This window comes from Ovis aries, chromosome 11 (assembly GCF_016772045.2).
Source record: "Ovis aries strain OAR_USU_Benz2616 breed Rambouillet chromosome 11, ARS-UI_Ramb_v3.0, whole genome shotgun sequence".
Classification (NCBI taxonomy): Eukaryota; Metazoa; Chordata; class Mammalia; order Artiodactyla; family Bovidae; genus Ovis; species Ovis aries.
This window is the reverse complement of record NC_056064.1, coordinates 48721476-48733680: the sequence shown is the minus strand read 5'-3', so window position 1 is coordinate 48733680 and position 12205 is coordinate 48721476. Positions and strand designations below refer to the sequence as shown.

The following is a 12205-nucleotide window of genomic DNA, read 5'->3' as shown; positions in this document are numbered from 1 at the left end:
TTGTACTGTTATGTTTTAATATGCACTGGGGGCACAGTTTGTATCTGTTTAGTTCATTTCTCAAATGAGATGGAAACACCTTCCTGTACATTTGAAACAGGTATTGCCTTCAGGTATATGCTAATGTCTTAATTTGCTGAGGCTGAGAGAACCATAATCCCTTCTACCTAACAGAGGCATGGGTAAAAATGTAATTATTTTTGACTTCAGAATGCATTTTAAAAATATATATATATTGCTATAAAAACCATGCATGTGAAATGCATTTTTCTACTCACACTTGAATAAAAAATATGTCTGATGCTTAGAGTAGGAGCTAAGAATGCCAAAGGCACACATGTTTGATCTTTATTAAATTTAATGTTAAGGCTGAGCAATACTGAAAAAATGAAATTTGTCTCATTGACTCAATAGGGCCTTTTTTTTTTTTTCCCTCTACACTGTCCATTCCCATATTCTCTTTGCCCCAGGCCCTGATTCTGTGTATCATAATCACTTAGAACCCATAGTGCTATTAGAAGGATCCTTCTAAAACACAGATCTATCCTGTGATTATTCTGACTAAGCTGAGCAGGCAGGTGTGTTGGCACTTCCTGGTGGTTCAGTGGTTAAGACTCCCCATTTGCACTGCAGGGGACGTGGGTTCCATCCCTGGTCAGGGAACTAAGATCCCACGTGCTGCGCAGTGTGGCCGAAAAACTTAAAAAACAAATCAAGAGGACGTGTTAAGTACTGCAGGGCTGGGAGGGGGAGAGTGTCACCTGTACGCCCCTTTACAGCCTGTGCAGAACTGTGTACATGTTAGAGATCTCCTTATAGATGGTCTCCGATGTCCTTTAATTCTGTTTGGTGTAGCACATTCTGGCTTCCGCCTTCCTCTCTCATGCCAGCTCCATCTCTTGCTACACCTCCACACCCCTTCCCTCCAGTCCTAGCACACCAGATGTGGTGTGATGAAGAAGTGTGAGCCCTCATACACCTTCCTCCTAAGCACATGTTTGCCCCCCTTGCCTTTGGTCAGCTGCCCGCACACCCTTGTGTTTGAGACTCCAGCAAAGCTCTCATCCCCATCCCTGAGCCAAATCCGATAACCGCTTCCTTGTGCTTTCCTCTGTTAACAGCTCCTGTGTAATGTAGGAAGAGATTAAAATTCATCTGTGTTCCCAGCTCCTTTTACTTAGTTGAACACATAGATGACACTCAAGTGTTTTTTGGATGAATAAATGAATGAACAGGCCTCTAATGCATGGATGTGTTCCCCACCTGGTGGTGTTTCCATTGTAAAACCAGAGATACTTTCAAGTTATTTGTTGAGAGTGAGCAGAGGAAGAAGAGAGAGAAGGAGAAGAACCTCCAAATAAATATTTGGTTGCTCCCATAAGTCCAAAGTTCCCTAGGCATCTCTATAGGGGCTGTGGTCTGAAAGTGACAACGCTCCCCCTCGCCTACCCTGCGCTACTTAACATTTGCCCTCTAATTTAAGAGCTGTCTGTACAAGTCAGAGGGTTCACACGCTGATAGTACAGGGAAGAAAATAATAGTATTATAGGTGGAGAGGGGAAGTTAAGAAGGGGCAGCAACTTTTTGGCTAGAGCTTTTTTTTCTCACATTGTTCATTTTTCTAACTTAACATTAAGAATGGAAAGCATTGTTTTTCAAATACAAATTGTTTTAAGATTTACCTGTACTTCCATTAGAGGAGGAAATTAATTTTCGTTTCATAGTTCTTCTCTACAGTACTCTACAGTACAATCAGGGTATTCATTTCAGTATGTGGAAATGTCAGTTAAATACTTAATTATACAAAACCGCTAATAGAGAATTGACAGCCTAGAGCTGCTTTAAAATATTCTATTTTTAAGACATGATACTCAGTAGAATTGTAAATTCACTCTGGAACACATTTTTAATATTATTTTAAAAATAATATTTCAAATGTTCAATAACTTTGTATATAGTGCTTAGGAGAAACCTGAACACAGAGATTCCCTTGTCTCCTGACTAGTAATTAATACAGTAACGTCTTTTTTATTATTCATTGTATCAAAGAATTCCAAAGCTATACTAATGTTGCTAAAGTGATACTAGTTTTAGCAGTATTTACCATCCAGTTGTTCCATGTTTTGCAGAACCACCATTTGAATACAAAATTTCAGTCCATCTGGAAAGCTCTTGTTGGATTTATGACGTCTTTTTGTTTTTGTTTTGCTTGTTGAGAAAATTAAACATTTTCAGATTTGTTTCAGCAAAAATCAGTCAGTTAAGATTTTATCCTTCAGATCACTTATCACACTGTGACATTATTTATTTATTCATATTTATTTTCTCTCATAATTTTTCTAACACATATTTTAGAACTAGGCTAAATTTGTAAAATCTGTGTAAATTATTGCCATATCAATCTTACAATGAAATGTTCTTGTTTTATAAATTTATGTGGCATTTGAGGTGACTGCAGCCCCTTTTAAAACTGTTAGATGCATGTTATGCTTGGGAATAAAAAAGTTCTTTTCTTAAGGGACACATAATAACCAAAGCACTTACAAAGCCATATTATAAATATTGAAGTCACAATGAGGACAAAAAGCAGTCCTTCCATTCAATACAGAGTGTGTATGTGTGTTTATATACATACATGGTTTTTCTGGGTTTTTCTTTCAGGTATAGACTTCAGACTGTGAAGTCCTTAGCTGGAGTGAGTCTTATGTTGCGGTTATTGTGGGCAAGTCTGAGATGGGATGACATGGCAGCTAAGGCTCCTCCAGGAGGAGGGACCACACGGACAGGTAAGGGGTTTTTTTATTTTCTAATTTAAGTTTAAAAGAGAAAATCTCCTGATAGTTCATTGTAAGCATATCTGTTATTTATTAAAAGATAGTGCTAGTATTTTAAAAAATGTGCTCAGTTTGCTCAATCATGTCCAACTCTTTGTGACCCCATGGACGGTAGCCCACAAGGCTCCCCTCTCCATGGCATTTCCCAGGCAAGAATACTGGAGTGGGTTGCCATTTCTTTCTCCAGGGTATATTCCCAACCCAGGGATCAAGCCTGCATCTCCTGCATTGGCCAGCACTTTACCACTGAGCCACCTGGGAAGCCCATTTTAAAAACACAGCTTTGGTAAAGTTTGGCAGCATATGCTCTAAAATCTTGGGGGTAGGGGAAGGGTTTGGATTATAAAATGAATCACTAATGTGTGAACCAGTGTGAAGTTTTAGAAGTTATTTCTTACCATACACTGGGACACCTGGAACCCTGTGCTTGCTGCTGCTTTCCTTGGGTTTTTATTATTTTGACTGAATTTTGCCATTAGGAACTAAGTTGTCCCCAAACAGCAATTTGCTCAGCTTGGAAATTTTCAGTGCGGAGGACACTCAGTATTGTTGCAGTCCGGTGATGGTGCTGCAGCTCTTCATTAAGCAAATGTTTCCAGAGGTTTAGTCCATGCGTGTCTTTTTTAAAGCACCAGATGTTGTATTTTTTTATTCTTTGAATATTTTGGGTGGTTATTAATACTGTGTGAATCAAATTGCCATAGAAACATCAGAAACTGAAATCACAACAACAGAAATAATTAAGAGGCGAGATGTTGGTCCTTATGGCATTCGATCTGAATATTGTATCAGGAAAATCATTTGCCCCATTGGAGTTCCAGAAGCACCAAAAGGTAAGGAGTAGAAAGAATTCTATTACTATTCACCTGTTATCCATATCTTTTATGAATTGAAATTTAATTATAATTATTTCTTTAACTTTTTAATAATTCATTGTCCATAGGTACTTGTGGGAGGCACCTTAAAATGCCTTTTTAACAAAAATTTATTTTTAGTTGGAGGACGATTGCTGTACAGTGTTGTGTTGGTTTCTGCTGTATGTCAGCATGAATCAGACATAGGTATACACACATTCCCTCCCTCTTGGCGCTCCCTCCCTCCCCATCCCCCCCCTCTAGGTAGTCACAAAGCATCAGGCTGAGCTCCCTGTGCTACCCAGCAGCTTGCCATTAGCTGTCTGTTTGACACGTGATAGTGTAAATATCTCAGTGCGACTCTCTCAATTCATCCCACCCTCTCCTTCCCCAGCTGTGTCCATAATTCTGTTCTCTATGTTGGATCTCTGTTTCTCCCCTGCAGTGTTGGTTTAACTCTTCATTCAGCTTTTGAAAGCAGTACTTTTTCATCACAGACAGTTTCGTTTTTAAAATTATATTTAAGTAATAAATATAGCAAGATGCCCCTGGGCACTGTGTTGTCCACAATCAACAGTGCCCAGCAGAGGAAGGGTACAAATACCTCTTACAATTAAGATGTGGGGCAGTGGTTGACACCAGACCATCAGCTCCAAGACTCAAGCCTTCAGGTCTGTCTGGTTGTAGTCCTGCAGCCTGCTGCAGAATCTGACACGTAAGTGGTCATTGAAGATGTATTGACTCAAGGGTTCAAGCTCTTGCGTCATACCTAAGTGCTCAATATAGAAATAACCTAACAGGCGTAAAGAGTTACTCAGGAAACACGGACAGCTACATGATAGGTACTAGGTGGCAAATATATAGAAGAATGGCATCCAGCCCTATTCTCAAGGAAGCAAAAGGTATGATAGTACTATACTTGAAAATGAAAACTATTAATACTAAAAAGAGTGCAGTAAGGTGTCCAGATTAAAGATCTGTAATTAGACAAAAGTCAATAATTTTATTTTATATGTATAGTAAAAGTGCTTAGGGAAAAATCTGTTAAGAAATGTGTAAAAAGAAAGTGCTATCTATAGATAGAAACTTACTATTTTATAGAAGTTAATTGTCCCCAAATGTATAAATTTAATTTTTTGAAGCTTGATTGAATTAAGTCAAAAGCTCATCTTGGGGAATAAATAGGAATGCCTTTTTTGAAAAGAGTACCAACAAAGAGGGTACCTGTCCTAAAAGATGATGAAATACTAGTAGAATTAAAGCAGGGCTGTCCTGGAACACTGATAGGCAGAGGCACACAGATGAAAGAATGTGGTCCTGACCAGTCTCGACCTCAGCCGTCCGTGTAACCACTGCCAGTCTTCTGAAATCACTCTTCTTGTATCACTTTGTACAACCCAGCTCCTGCTGCTGTTTCAGTTTCCTTCTGTTGCTTGCCTGTGATTCTGCTGCTTCTCTTTTTCCTGAGCATATGGGACGGTTCAATGCTTGTCTGTCCGTCCTTTTTATTTTTAAAATCTTTATCATGGGAAATTATATCTATTCTTAATAGTTTCCAGTCCCCCCTTTCCATTAGCAACTCTCCAGTCCCTCTTCTCGGTGCCGTGATAGGGAAATACAGATTGCCAGGGCTGCACATGTCAGAGACCTCCGCAGCCCACCTGGGAGGAAAGTGCTGTGCTTCTTGAAGGAAGTTTGTATCCATGCTGTGGTCTGAAGGATGATTAAGCAGCAGTCAAATGAGGATGAAGGGAGCTAGGAATAGTGTGCAGGCAGAGGGAACAGGCTGGGTAAAGGCTCATAGGACTTTTATATCAGGGGCCAGCAAACGACGGCCCATAAGCTTTGACCCACCATCTGCTTTTGTTAGTAAAGTTTGATTGGAACACAGCCACACTCACTCACTCACATGTATGTTGTTTTTGGCTCTTTTTATGATACAAAGGCAGTGTTGAGAAGTTGTAACAGAGACCATCTGGCCTGCATAGTCAGTATGCAGTCTAAAAGTCTAAAAAATAATCTATAAAGTATTTACCATCTGGCCCTTTAAGAAAACTTTGCCAATCCCTGCTTTTCATATAAGAGAAGATGCCAGAAGCACTATAATTTTAGAAGCTATATTGCTTAGAATACTCTGGTTTCTTTTCCAAAGAAACACCTACACCTCAGAGGAAAGGCCTTCGATCAAGTGCGTTGCGGCCAAAGAGACCAGAAACGCCCAAGCAAACTGGCCCTGTTATTATCGAAACCTGGGTGGCAGAGGAAGAGCTGGAATTATGGGAGATCAGGGCGTTTGCCGAAAGGTAAGGAAATGGCTTACGTGTGATCAGCTATTGAAGATTTCTGTCACTTCAGAATTTAAGAATTACTTCTTGAATAGTTTATTCAGTATGTCCTACCTTTGATCCACATTTTGATTTTCTAGCTGGGTGTTTATTAAGGGCCTCTTCCTAATTTTTACAAGTTATCATCCACTTGTCAGTTGTGAATTACTTTGATTTAATGTTTTATTTTTAAATTGAGACAATTTTATACTTTTATGACATTTAGCCCGGTTTCACCTAATACTAGATTCCAGATGCCTGATAGGATGGGTACGGGCTTGCTCCTTTTCTTGCACTTTGCAGATAACTGCTTTTTTTTGTTTGTTTTTTGTTTTTACATACTGAAGGTTTGTAGCCACCCTACCTTGAGCAAGTCTGTTGGCACCATTTGCCTGAAACCATTTGTTTACTTTGTGTCTCTGGGTCACATTTTGGTAATTCTTAACAATATTTCAAAATTTTTTATTATTATATTTCTTATAATAATCTGTGATCAGTGATCTTTTTTTTTCAATTGAAGGATAATTGCGTTACAGTGTTGTGTTGGTTTCTGCCCTACCGCAGCACAAATCAGCCGTAACTATGTACATACATTTCCCCTCTCCTGAACCTCACCCCCACCCCCGTCCCCACTCCCCATCAGTGATCTTGGATGTTACCACTGTACTCACCGAAGGCTCAGGTGATTATTAGCATTTTTTAACAACAAAGTATTTTTTAAATTAAGGTATGTACATTTTTTTAGACAATGCTTTTGCACACTTAATAGGCTACAGTAATAGTGTAAATATCACTTGTATGCTCTGGGAAATCAAAAAAATTCATGGGACTCACTTTACTGCTCTATTTGTGTAATTGCAGTGGTCTGGAACCAAACCCACAATATCTCTGAGGTATGCCTGTAGTTTCTGACAAATTCCTCCTTTCTTTCCCTGCAGAGTGGAGAAAGAAAAGGCACAAGCAGTTGAGCAACAGGCTAAGGTTAGTGAACAGAAGAAGGCAGAGGACTTCAAGGCCCAAATGGAGGCTCACCTCAAACAGCAGCGATTGGCTGCCCAGCAGGTGGGGGAGTTGGTACTGTCCCACCTGGCAACGAATTGACATTTTTAGCCAAATTCATGCACGCTAAAAGCACAGTAATTATATGTTTATGTGGTTTTGTTTTTATGTGTATCTCACATATGTATCTTAATTTCAGTACTTGAAAGTAATTCTGTGGATATACCAAGCTGTGGTTTTGCAAAAAGTGTACATATTTGAAGAACACTGTTTGAAGTCTAAGCTCTTCTTTGTTATATTTCAATGAGTAGTTTCTTTTTTTTTTTTCCTGGCTGTGTCGTGTCGTGTGACAGGTAGGATCTTAGTTTTCCAACCAGGGGTTGAACCCTCACCTCTTTCAGTGGAAGCAGAGTCTTTTTTTTTTTTTTTTTACTTTTTGTTTTGTATTGGGGTATGCCTGATTGACAAACAATTTTGTGGTAGTTTCAGGTGACCAGCGAAGGGACTCAGTTGTACATATACATGTATCCATTCTCCCCAAATCCCTCTCCCATCTAAGCTGCCACATAACATTGAGCAGAGTTCCATGTGGAAGCACAGAGCCGTAACCACTGGACCATTAGGAAAGTCCTGATGAGTAGCTTCTAAGGATAATTTTTTCCTGCAAAATTCTGATCAATAAAATCTCTGTAGCCTATGAAAAAGCAAATTGTGTCTGACAACTTAGGGACTCGCATAAAAGATAATTACTGATAAGAAGATTGTTGTTAATTATTGTTAAGAAGGTAATATAAAAGCTTTTAGCCAAACTTGAATATATAAATTTTCAGGATATAGATAAAATAGATACCATTAACTTAGTGACACAAAGCTAAATTAAAAATTACATACTAAATCAGATTCTTCATTTCCTTACATTTTACCTTGTCCCTCATATTTTATAAAACATTTTCAAGTTCTTACATATCTTTTACAGTGGTTTACTATGGGTCATCTTTACTTAGATCAGAGTTTGAGATAACAACACTTCGATTTTGTCACGTCTGTCTGTCCACTTATGGAAGGACTGGCTAGTTGTTTTGTTTTTCGTTTTATGGATGTGTTTTGTCATCTCTACGATGTAACCTAAGATTTTGCTTTGGTGGGGGGTGGGGGTGGGCAGGGAGTCAATTTCTATAATTTGATAACGAACTTTTCTCTGGCGATTGAAAGTCAGAACCTGAACTTGATTTATTGCCCCTTAAGTCCCCCAGGAACATTGTTGTCTCGGTTTTCCCCATGTGTGTCAGTTTCTGAGGTGATGGACATACATCCTGGATATAGCTTAATTGAACAGAGCAGGATATAATTAATTTATACATTACTTCAAAATCTTTATTCAGAGTCTTTCTTGAAACAGGCCAGTCTTCATTTTAATATGCTTTTCAAATTTATCAGTGAAGATGATTGTAACTTTTTTTTTTCGTGCAGAAATTAGGCAATAATGACAGCTAGAATTTAATGACAAGCTTGCCTTTTTGAATATGTGTACAAACCAGCAGATTCTGTGGACATATCAAATCTATGATTTCTTTTACCCTTGTAATTTTTTATACAATTTTAAAAGGTTATACTTCATTCACAGTTATTATGAAATATCGGCTATATTTACCATAGTCTACCTTTCCGGTATTTAAAGGCATAGACCCAGAAAATAGCTATGTGTTTAGGGGGAGGTGTTTGGTCTCCTTTTAAAAAAAAAAAAAAACTAATTTAGTCAGATGATATTTCTAGGAATCCAAAACTAAACTCCTTTTCTTCTGAGAAATGAGAAATTATATAAAATACCTCAGTTTATTTTCAGGCATACAGGACATGTACAAAAGTAACAGTAAAAAGATGGGGTGTGCTGTCTTTGCTGAGCTGTTTTTGATGGCAGGAAATACTTCATCATTGAAATTTGGTCTTCATACACAACTCAACTCCACCATGTACTAACTCTGTAACCTTAGACTAGTTTTACAAACTGAGTCTCAGTTTCCTCATCTGTAAATCATAATTTAAAGATCTAAGCATTAAATAGGATAATGAAGGTACAGAGTCTCCCACCAGGTTTGTAGTCAGTGGCATCTGTAGGTTTTACATGTGTAAACGTAAGCTGTCATGTCAGTAAGCTGTCAGGAAAAGGCAGCAATCTATGGGAAAAGAAACATTGTCTTTGATAACCCCATAGTCTGAAAGATCAGATTATACACTTCTGTATAAAATACCCTTAAGGATTTTTATATAAAAATACTTGACCTGAAAAATACAGAAAAATCGTTTATAATTTTCAGCTTGCTTGACTGCACGTTTGCCAACTTGAATAGTGATATTTAAATATTGACCTGTTCTTGGGGACTTCCCTAATGGTTCAGTGTTTAAGACTCTACTCTTCCACTGCAGGGGACGTGGGTTTGATCCTTGGTCAGGGAATTAAGATTCTGCATCTCACATGGAAAAGCCCCCTCCCCCCTCCCCCCAAAAATTGACTCATTCTTTATTATTGGATAAATGAGCATCATGATAAAACTAAATCCTTTTACAGGCCCATCATTTGCTATCTGTTCTAAACTCCACCACTGAGTCACACAGTATCCTTGTGTCTAGTAAGATCACCCATGTCTCTTGTGTTTTCAGTCTGAAAGCTTGGACCTTTGCACGGACTGGAAAAACATGATCATTTCAATTTTTTGTTGTGAAAATCTACTTTTAATAAAGTATATGTAATTTAGAGTCATAAAAGTATTGCCTTCCTCAAGAATTAAATTCAGGTGTGAATTTATATGAGCACATTATATGAGCACATTTTTAGAAGCAAAATATTTTTAGAAGTTTGGTGCAGTTTCTTTAGGTTAGAAGGAATTGTGACTGGACTTCTTACAGAATGGCGTTTTTATTTGGAACGATGTTTGTTCATGATTTCCCTCCCTGACTTTTCTAGAAACGATTGGAACAACAGAAGCCTACAGTGATTGCAGCTTCTACTACTTCCCCAACCAACAGTACGACTAGTACCATCTCTCCAGCACAGAAAGTCATGGTGGCCCCCATAAGTGGCTCAGTCACAACTGGAACTAAAATGGTACTAACTACTAAAGTTGGATCTCCCGCTACAGTAACATTCCAGCAGAACAAGAACTTTCATCAGACCTTTGCCACCTGGGTTAAGCAAGGCCAGTCAAATTCAGGTACACACCTGTGATTAAATAAAAGCTTGCTTTCATTCAAGAGAAAGAAATTTCAGTCCTTTACCTACTGAAATGAAACTTTTCTTTAGAAAATTCTTTTTCTTCTGCAGCCGGTTGAGCAAACCAACTGTAACAGTAGGTTTGTTACAGATAATGTTCCTAATATTACATTAGTGAAACTCCTCTCTTACATTATTTCACTTTCAACATTTACATGGTTCACTTACTTTGAGTGGAGTGGAATGCTTTTCTTAAAAATACAAAAATGAGCCACATTTCATGCATTGGTGCCTTCCTAGAAGTCACTGCGTTGCTGGTTATTTTAAATCTGAAGCTTATCGAATGTCTTATACCCCATTAGCCACCAGCACAGCTGCCACATCTGCTACCACCATTGCCAGCACAGGTCAGACGTTCCAAATTACAGGCAGTCCAGTCACTGTGGCAGGAAAAGTAATTACCAAACTTCCACTTCCTGCAAACAGCAAGATTGTCGCTGTAAATGTGCCAGCAACACAAGGAGGTAAGGGAAGTGTGGAGAGTTTTGATTCACATCTGCCAGATCATACTGTTGCCATTATTTTCATTTCCTTTTCACTGATTTCAGTCTTCGGATCTCACATTTTATGTAGCCCACTAAAACCCCCCGCCACACCTAGTTTCTCCTCAGAAACCAAGCAGTACCTGAGATGTTACTAAAGAAGCAGTTATTAATGACTTCTTCATCTTTTTTTTTAAGGCGTTGTTCAAGTACAGCAGAAAGTCCTGGGTATCATTCCATCGAGTACAGGTACAAGTCAGCAAACCTTTACTTCATTCCAGCCCAGGACAGCAACAGTCACCATTAGGCCCAATACCTCAGGCTCTGGAGGAACCACAACCGCTTCCCAAGTAAGAGTCCTTTACAGGTTTATTGATGTTAATAACCACATTGGTTGGAGTTTTTAGAATGGCCTCCTCCGGGATTAATCCAGCTCCTAATTGTTCTTTGTCCCTTACTTTATCTGTAACAAAGTATTGGTTTTTTAAAAAATCTGTTAGTTATATTTCTAGTGAACTGTTCATTTTTAACATTTTGTTAATACCACATTAGTACAGTTTATGAATCATGAAGATTGCTTTTCCAGGATTTCACAAAAATATTTCTTAATTGAAAACAGTGGGGAACACTGGATCACCCAGGAGAATGTTCAGTACAGCTAAGAAGTAGAGTGAAAAATACACTCCACAGCCCTGAAACTAGTCTGTCAGCTGATATGCATACATACTAGATACATCATTTCTTTGGCACTAGTGTTATGAGAAAGGCTTAATGTTCTGCAGACTTGAGAATGTTTTAAACCTCACCCTGAAGGTAACATTCTCCGTATGAAAGAGCTTTTGGCTTCCGATCTTGCTCCTGTGTTCTCTGGGTTACAGACACGGAGCTCAGGAAAAATAGGACTCCTCGTTTTCCTGTGAGCAACTGTGGTGGTTATAGAGCAAGCTTTCCTGGGTCTTGTTCTTTTCTTTTAGTCTGTAGGCTATTCTTGGTATCAGTGATGAGGAGTGTCGTATGATCTGATTTGAATGCTATTTTCTCCCCTCAAAAATTTGTCTTGATTCTGATGCTTCATATAATTTAATATGTAATGTCCAAGAGTCTCTGTCATTTCTACAGACATGTTTATCAATATAGAATGTTTAAAGATCTCTCTGTTCCTGAGTCCATCATGCTCTAGTCTTTTAAAAACATTTAATTCCTTGTCCTTTGTGTCATTTGTAGGTCATCACAGGGCCTCAGATCCGCCCTGGTATGACGGTGATTAGAACTCCACTCCAGCAGTCAACACTAGGAAAGGCAATTATTCGAACACCTGTGATGGTACAGCCAGGTATTCATCCACCCCAGCGTTATCATTTTACATCTAAATAGCCAGTGTAGGAAATCTATAATATTCTGTATTCGGCACTGCACATATTAGAAAATACCAATATGAATTAAG

The 12205-nt window shown here is 38.5% G+C and overlaps 1 protein-coding gene across 21 annotated transcripts in view; it reads left to right on the top strand.

Annotated features, from left to right (window-relative positions):
- BPTF (bromodomain PHD finger transcription factor) overlaps positions 1–12205 on the top strand; it is a 136681-nt gene that overhangs the window by 91768 nt on the left and 32708 nt on the right. For 11 of the 21 annotated variants that reach the window (XM_042256199.2, XM_042256198.2, XM_042256196.2 and 8 more), the window contains 8 exons: positions 2662–2786; positions 3539–3667; positions 5841–5991; positions 6951–7074; positions 9974–10220; positions 10582–10743; positions 10960–11111; positions 11986–12094. In XM_042256199.2, coding sequence (XP_042112133.1) covers positions 2662–2786; positions 3539–3667; positions 5841–5991; positions 6951–7074; positions 9974–10220; positions 10582–10743; positions 10960–11111; positions 11986–12094 — 1199 coding nt within the window. The remainder of the gene's footprint in view (positions 1–2661; positions 2787–3538; positions 3668–5840; positions 5992–6950; positions 7075–9973; positions 10221–10581; positions 10744–10959; positions 11112–11985; positions 12095–12205) is intronic. The other 10 variants (XM_027974331.3, XM_027974332.3, XM_060395782.1 and 7 more) reach the window with 3 other exon arrangements.